This window comes from Tiliqua scincoides, chromosome 2, assembly GCF_035046505.1.
Source record: "Tiliqua scincoides isolate rTilSci1 chromosome 2, rTilSci1.hap2, whole genome shotgun sequence".
In the NCBI taxonomy this organism is placed as follows: Eukaryota; Metazoa; Chordata; class Lepidosauria; order Squamata; family Scincidae; genus Tiliqua; species Tiliqua scincoides.
Genome location: NC_089822.1, coordinates 119,709,067 through 119,717,898, shown reverse-complemented (window position 1 = coordinate 119,717,898; position 8,832 = coordinate 119,709,067). Strand labels below are relative to the sequence as shown.

At 45.2% G+C, this 8,832-nt stretch overlaps 1 protein-coding gene across 1 annotated transcript; it reads left to right on the top strand.

The window, feature by feature from the left end:
- The first annotated feature begins 1,378 nt into the window (after window positions 1-1,378).
- Window positions 1,379-6,342, top strand: LOC136638704 (lysozyme C, milk isozyme-like). The gene is made up of 4 exons (XM_066612738.1): window positions 1,379-1,514; window positions 3,175-3,330; window positions 5,572-5,653; window positions 6,279-6,342. The coding sequence occupies exons 1-4, from the start codon at window positions 1,379-1,381 to the stop codon at window positions 6,340-6,342; spliced, it is 438 nt and encodes a 145-aa protein (XP_066468835.1).
- Window positions 6,343-8,832: the final 2,490 nt, after the last annotated feature.

The window sequence follows — 8,832 nt, the reverse complement described above, 5'->3', positions numbered from 1 at the left end:
TGAACCAGTATGCAACTCTCTGTATCCCATGACTCCGACCTGACCAATGTATGTAATAGTGTAAAAGTGTAACCAGTGCACTATGAAAGCTGATTTAGGGCACAATCCTAACTAGGTCTACTCAGAAGTTCTATTTTGTTCAATGGGGTTTGCTCTCAGAAAAGTGTGGTTAGGATTGCAGCCGCAATCAGTCACTGAGTCACTGTTAGGATTGCAGCCGCAATCAGAGAGGATGAGGTCATCCTAAACGTGACTGGGGCACTGGAGTATAAAAGGGAGGCAGGCACAGCCTACCTTTGTGGATCATTGTGTAGAGTGGGAGATTGTGTCGGAGATCGTTGCTGTAAATATGCTTGCCATTTTGCTGCCAGAGAGACTGCCTATCTGTATATTTTGTAAATACAGCTTGATGGTAGACATATGCCTTGTCTGTGTTGTTTCTCCCTGGGACTTTCTTGGAGCACTTTTGGAGCCAGCAACCCGCTGCACTCTGCTAGGAACTGGCACTACAGTATCTACACATTCCTCAACAGATTATGCGCCTAGCATAACCCCAACAGATTCTTCGAACCAAATTCTTCAGGGCAAACATAACCCTGCACTAAACTGGTTAATAACCTTTTCCCTGATCAACCCATTCGCCAACACACAGCATCTCCATCTTGTCAGGATTACGTTTCATTTTGCTCTCACCCTTCCAGTCCTGTACAGCTGTCAAACAATGGTTCAGCATTGCCACTGCTTCCCTAGGACCCACTGCAAACCTATGAGAGTGGTGCATTATCAGTGCAGTGACAATACATGTGGATTTGATATAGCACCAGCACCAGGGCACATCCACTAAAATTGAGTGTTGGGGGAGTTAGAACGGACAAAAGCAAATATTTCCTTACCCAGTGTGTAATTAGTCTGTGGAACTCCTTGCCATAGGACTTGGGAATGGCACCTGGCCTAGATGACTTTAAAAGGGGATTGGAAAGATTTCCAGAAGAAAAGTCCATCACAGGTTACAAGCTGTGATGGGTATTTGCAACCTTCTGGTTTTAGAAACAGGCTACCTCAGAAGGCCAGGTATAAGAGAGTGGCAACAGGATGCAGGTATCTTGTTGTTTTGTGTGCTCCCTGAGGGATTTGGTGGGCCACTGTGAGATCCAGGAAGCTGGACTAGATGGGGCTTTGGTTTGCTCTAGCAGGGCTCTTCTTATGTTCATGTTTTGTATGTTTGCTGAAGAACCAATTGCTAAGCAATGAGTTAACTGTTATAAATATGGTCAGATGACATAAGAGTAGCATTTGCAAAAGAAACAGGCAGCCCAGAACCACTAGGCTATAAAAACCCTGGGAATCTGGACATCCCACTCTGTGGAGACCTGCAGCAATGAAAGCCTGTGTGCTTGTCCTATTCTGCCTGCTTATTGCCACGAAAGAGGCCAAAGTATTTAAGAAATGTGAACTGTATTCATACCTGAAAAAACTTGGCTTGGATAGGTTTCACGGCTTTCGCTTGGATCACTGTAAGTTCTGTCTGTTGACTGCCCAACTTTCTGATTTTTAGGATTAATTTGGATGCAGTGTATGCTCAGCAGCTCTGTCCCCCCCTCCCCGGATGGAGTATCTTTCAACTCATGTATTAGTTTATTCTTGTTGAGATAGTTCTCATGTTTGTTCATCACGTGCTAACTGGGCAAAGAGGCACTTTTTCAACTGGTGTTCCTTCTATTTAGCAGGGGGAGAGTAACTGTCCACACCAGCATAGTGTTTTTTCTAGTGGCTGTTTGTTGGTGTCTCTTCTGCATTTTTTAGATTATGAGCCCTTTTGGGACAGGGAGTCATTTAGTCATCTGATTTTCTCGGTAAACCACTTTGTGAACTTTTTCCTTGGAAAGCTGTATAGAAAAATTATTGTTGTGTTGTTGTTGTTGTACTTCACATGCATTACTGAATATTTTTTAACGTGGCCAATTTTTAAAGTAAAGCTGGTAATCCCTACAACCAGCAAGTTTCAAAACTGAGCACTGAAAAACTGGAAAGACTTTAGAAGTCTTTCAGCCAGATGGGCAGCCCAGTCCTGAGCTGCCGGGCATGCGAGGCTGCAGCAGCACCGACAATGGCTCCCACTGCATCCTGCGCTCACCAGACAGCCACCGCTGCCTCCTTGGGAGAAGGGGATTTTGTCCCCTTCCCTCGGGTAAACTGAATAACCCCGCACTGGGCCTACCTGATTCTACGGCTACCCAAAGGTCACCGTAGAATCAAGTATCTCTGTGTTGAGCGGCCATCCCAAAATGGAGGCTCTGGATCCAGTGGAGCAAAGCTCCACCGGTCTCACCTCCCTCCTGCCCCACTTCCTCCCCGACACGCCTCCTCCCTGCCCTCTCCTCGCCCTCCCTCCACCTCCCCCTGCCCCTGGAACGCCACTCCCCGCCTTCCCCCACACCCCCACCTACCTCTCCGCTGCTCGGTGGTCCACACGACCACTGAGCTCTGCCGCTCCACCGGCGCTAGCCCAGTGCCGGCCAGTGCTGGGCTAGCACTGGCAGAGCACCAGTGCTAGGGCCTGCAAACACATTTGCAACAGTGCGTGCCGGCAGTGAGTTGGCACACAAAGCTTAGGATTGGGCCCTATGTATGTTGTTTAAAGATGATTAATCCCACTGGGCTTAGGTGAGTGGGAGTGTAGAGTGGGACTGTGGGTAGTCATAGGGGAACTTTAACCCTATAGCCACCATACTTCTGATCCACAAAGACCCAACCTGGCTGCTATTTATATCCCCCAATGTCTCCTATTGGTGCCAGTGAGTTAGACCCCTCTATCCCATGCAGTCCCAATCCACAGAAGTCTATCGCAGTAGCCATTAAAGGAAGAACTAGGCTTCTGGCTGTTAAAAATCCTTTAAGCATTGTGTGTATTTTGGCCCTACAGTTTGCTGCCTTGTATTTTATAATACTCACTAAGAAATATGAAGTGCTGCGGCTTGAAACAGGCAATGTCAAAACTGAAAGCGGTCGATGTTGACATTTCCATTTAGACTGTGGCTAGAATTTGAGTAACAAACAAAAGCAAATGGCAAATTCATGTTTTGCAATTGATTTGATGGGAAACAGACTTTGTACACCATCTGTGATTGACATAAGCTTAACAAACATGGAATATGTCATGTGTTTTCCAATCAGGGATCTGCTTGGCCCTGTTTTCTAGCAAATTCGACACAGCGCACTATGAGTTTGATGGCAAGGCTCCTTACTATGGCATTTTTCAACTCAGTGGCCTCATTTGGTGCTCTAATGGGAGGCATTTCTCAGAGAACAGATGCCAGATTGACTGCGACAGTGAGTAACTTGTTTCTGCCAATGACTAAAATGAATTAAGAAATGTGGCTTATCTCTCAAATGACAGATGCTGAAGTTTGAGGCTCTCTGGCAGTCATAACCCTGCCAGTCTTTCACTTTAATCCCAGGCACAAGAGGTTTGGTTGTGCCAAGTCAGTATTCAGGGGAAGGCACTCTTCACATGCTCAAAGGCATTCTTTTATGTTTAAAATAAAAATCCCTAAATTCCAGCACTGAATTTTGGTGTTCAAAAAGGTAAGATTTCGAGAACTCTAGCTCAAATTAAGCCAGTTCAGAAACTGTCTTTCAGCTCTCTTACTCATCATTTCTTCACACAGAGAAGAGTGTTTTGTGCAACATGACAGATACCCACTCAGAACAAGAACATCATCTTTAAAAAGTAGAATTGGACGATTGATTACACAGAGAGTACTTGGTCAATGTACACATAAAGCAGAGATCAGATTGCAGACTGTGAGCCCAATCCTATCCTTCCCCCAACCCCCTGCATTGGTACAGCTACCAAAAACAAATATGCTGTATCTAGCAAAGGGTGGGGATGGGGAAGCTTCAGAGGTGAAAGAGGATCCCTTTACACCTTTGTAAGCCTCCTTCTCCACAATGGGTCTCTTAGGATCTGCACTAGTGATTATACTAGAACAAGGCAAAGGACAGGAAGGAGATGGGGTGGCTGCAGGAAAGGGGAATAGAATCTAGCATGTGTCATCACCACTGGATCCACCACCCCACCCTGTTTTGCCCCTTACCTGCCCCCCTTCCACCCTTTCTCCACCTCCCACCACTCCTGCTGACTTACCTGCTCTGGAAGGCAACACAGGTGGAAAGATGCTGGACTTCTGTCATGAATATGTACAGTATAGGCCTAGTAGCATTGCAAAGCCTGAACCACAGTAACCCAGTAACACAGAAGGGGCTTGCATTCCTAGCTGCCAGGATTTACAATTTAATGGAAGGTGATAATGTAGCACCTAGGCAGCCAGAAAGACGCCTATCAAGGATGGAATGCAGCTGCAGATCTCCAGGGGGGAGGGAAGAGCTGAGAGGGCAAGCTTCCAGCCCCACTTCCTGAGGATAGGGTCTTTGTTCCTTGTCTCTTGGTGAGAGAGGTGGTGGGTGCACATCCTGCCCCGCCAGGACCATGTGGCCTCTTAGGTAACTGAGAATCTACAAAAGAAGCTGACTCAGGTGAGAGTCAGAGATTAATAGAGTTAGCCAGTTAGCTTTGTTGTTTTATGCTGATATGTTTCCTAGAAGTTTTATGCCTCTAGCGTTTGCTGCCTTTTGTAACTTTTTGTAACCCTATGTATTTAATAAAGTAGAAAATCTTTTTACCATGTTGGTTCATTGTCTGTTGGGGACAAAGGTTCAGAATCCTGCCTAGCCATTCAGCAAGCTACCAAAAATCCTCACTGTGGACTAGAAACTTGAGGACTGAGACTTTAAGTAAAGAAAGTGCTCAGTGCCTACAAGGGATATAGTTAAGCCTAGAGGGTCTCGGTTTCCCTGGACCGAGGCACTGGCTCTTACAGGGTGGTGGCAGTACTACCGAACAGGGATCTTTGAGGGCTCTAGGGTTCAGAACCAACAACTCTGAGCACCCAAAACCCTGGGAGTGAGACCCAAGTGTACGACAACTTCCTGCTGGTGTTGCAGCAATATGCTACTAAAAATGCTGCTGGAAAGTGCTTTATGACACTTTTGCTCAAGATAGTGCTGGGGAATGCTCGTTCCACCCACACTAAAGCCCAGTCAGATACGGCTGTGAATCTCCCAACTATCTTGGTTAGATAACACTGACAAACAATCCTCTTTTAAATTATCTTTTTTCAGATTGTCTCTAGAATATCCTACCACACTTATAGCCAACAAAATTGAGGGTTATGTATCTATGTGATTGTAGAATGTGTAATGTATCTATATGATTGAAGATGCCTGGAGAAACTTTTGATGTGTGTAAGTGAATTCACTATGAGCCACATTCATCCCTCTTTGATAGGCACACACAGCCCAGGAGGCAGACTTGAGTGAGGACTTCACCTCTAATCCATGCTTCCAGTGTATTGGCCCAGTGAGCACCTGTGAACAAAATATGCGCACCTTGTACAAACATGGCCACTGCTTCATGAGATGCAATTCTCGTATCTTTGGGGCTTCAGGAAGGATGCCTTGCTGGCCCTGAATTTGTTCCTCATTAACTTGCCTTTGTTAATTCCCCTACAGGGTTCCTAGATGATGATATCACAGATGATGTCTTATGTGCTAAGAAAGTTATCTCACAGAACATTCAGGAGATGATGTCTTGGTAAGTGGCATCCGACTGAAAACAGAAATAAAAATGGAAAGCATTGCTGAAAATATTATTTAATTAGATCAAAGGAGAAATCCTCTTAGAGCCCAATCCTATGCATGTCTACCCAGAATTAAGTCCCATTCTAGTCAACAGGGCATTCTCATAGGTAAGTGTGGATAAGAGTGCAACCTTAGTGAAGGGGGGGGAAGGTGGCCCAGGAAGAGGAGGGCTCTGTGCTACATCAGGCACTCAGGGCCAATTATGAGGAAGTCTCAGGACAGGATACCTGCGGGCTGCCCAGAATTGGCTCCCTTGGCCTGAGACAGGGCTAAGTTCAGAGAAGGAACCAGAAGACTAGTGGAGACAGAGGCAAGCCCTTCCTCCCACTGAACTCTGAGGCCTGATTGGGTTCATGATGCTCAGCCAGCAACCCTCTTATGCTACCCTTTTTTGACCTGATGATCCTGCCTTGAGGTAGAAGGAAAAGGAGCTTAAATTTCATTCTTAGTCTCTACAAGTGGACTAGCTAAGATAGGAGCAAACCACTCATAATTACCCAATTTAGAATAGTTTAGAAAGAACATTTGACATTTTGCAACATACAAATAACCAATTCCTTTTTTTTCTGCCCATTTAGGCCACGCTATGCGGAGTACTGCACTTTAAGTATGCCTGAAGTCAGTTCTTGGGAATGCAAATAATTTGTTTTCAATTGAAATGCCAGAATCAATGTAAACTTGTCTCACTTTCTATGCTTCAGCCACCCTAGACAGCCAGGAGATTTTGTAGTTCTATCATTCCTCTCCCACCACTAGCTGTTTTATGGACAGGATACCCATTTGGCCCTTATTTTAAAAGAATATTTCAGGACCCCACAACTTCTCGGAATCCAAGGAACATTTCAGCCGGCTTCCTGAGACACAACTCTATAGTGCTTCATATAGAAAATACAGAACCTATCCAGACTTTCAGAATCCGATTCACACTGAGTCATGGGCTTGTTTCTCCATGCAACCCCTTCAGAAGCACATCGGAAAACTTATTGTGTACATCAGTGATTCACAAGTTCTTCAGGGTCATCCACAAGCTCAGGATGCCCCATCCTCAATTGCCCCACAAGAAGCAAAACAGTGCTGGTGAATATTGATTGGAAATGCATATTTCCATCTAGTATACCCAGTCCAATGTACCTTCCTAGTCACACAATTCCCTCTCCAAAGTTGTTTTGGTGAGTTGGTGTTGGGAGGGGGCACACTGTCCTAGTTACCATGTTCTTCCATGGCATCATCTCCCTCTCCTGTCAGAGTCCATCACTCATCATCAAAATTCAAATCAATTGCCTGGTCCTCTGCCCACAGTGTCAAGACTGCAGTTGCCCTGGATGAAACATAACAAAACGATAGCCTATATATAGGCATGGGTGAAAAGATTCCCCCAGTTCCAAAGCCCAATGTGCAGTTGAGAGGCTGCAATGTTTTAAAAGACAGGGCTTGGAAATACTGTATAAGTTCCAACACGCAATTTGGAAACAACTTTACAATCCACCTTGAGTTGACTCTTTATCAATCCTCAAAATGACTTCAGTGGCTTTCCTGCCCACCCACCCCCAAACAAAGTGCAAAAATAAGTTATATATAACAGGAAGGAGACCATCAGATAAAATGGATGACATGAATGTCATTTGCCACAGAGACAAATTGCAAACTTCAGATAGCATGATCTGAAGAAGTAGAATGACCATAAGCGGCATGCAAATGGTTTGTGAAAGTGTACTGAAAACTCTGCTGAATGAAGTGCCAAAACAAGGAGGTATCCCAGACAACTTGGTCAGGCCACCTCTGGGGCTGTAAGGCTACTTCTTTCAAAGGCATGCAACTGGCCATGGGTTTATTCCTCCCTTCCTAAACCCATAATGTTTCTGAGATGGTCTTTGGTTGACTCTTTGGGAACACAAAGCATGGCAAGACTGGGCCAAGTTCCAGACAGGTCACAATCATGTTAGTGTTGCAGCAAAAGCAACAAAGAGTCTTGTAGCAACTTAAAGACTAGTCTGTTTATTTCAGCATACACTTATGCAGACCACAGCTGTTCTAAGAACACATCTGTATCCATGTGGTGCTAAAGGTGGGCCTTTTTACTTGCATTAATGCCTGGCCTGCATGAAGGTTTGGTTTAAGGCTATTTTCACCCCTTTGGTCTTATTCTTTCCCCCCTCCGCTCTGTAAAAGCCACAGAGAAGATAAAAAGATCAAAAGTTGACTGCAATGTAATGGTGCAACGCATCTGGATGTGAGAAACATGGTAACCATTGGACAACATGCCATCCAAGTCAAATCTGAGTAAACAGTCTTCATCTTGCAAGGCAAGAATATTTGTCCATTCATGGTCCCCCTTCTTCGGCTGACAGCTGAAGTTTGCCCCAACTTTAAACCATCTTTTTCTTCCCACTCAAGCTAAACTGGAGGTTTTGGATTATTCCAGCTGCTTGGAACTGGAACTCAGAGGTTTCATTTCCAAGCTCAAACCTCTTCTCAGCAATCCCTCCTTGTCTGGCTTTTTACAGCACCATTTCACCCCAGAGCTGCATTAACAGTGACACCTGCAGGAATGGTTAAGTATTGGTCACTTTAGAGACACTTGACTTGCCACACCTCCTCCCCACTGGGCCTAGTGCTTAAGGCTGATTAGTTTCCCTTGTTAAACTCACAAGTGCAGCAAGCAAAAGTCAGAGTCAAGTCCCAGTCCACAGATTCCAAGTAAGCCAGTCCAATCAATGAGAGTTGCCAAACCAGAGTCCAGAGCCAATAAGCCAAGTCACAGCCTGCAGGCAGTCAGTCTCCAACCTACCCTCCTTCTACAACCCACACCCCCTAGTTCCTCCAGGTGCTGTTTATATACTTCTAGGTTCACTTTAGCCTCTAGTGGCTGCAGCTGTGCAGCACACCTCCTAGCTACCACCTAGGCTTTAACCCTGCATTTACTTAGAGCAAGGGGCGCTGTGGACACCACACCCTATCTCCTCGGTGATATCTTCCTCGATGTCGCTACAACACTTAATCTTCATTTTAATTTTAGGGTTCTATTATTTTCCCCTAACACTGTAATTAACCCCTTAAATACATCTTGTTGCATTGAGTCTAGATTCTGGCTTTCCTGTACCGTCTCTTAATATTGATTATTGGTCAAGATGC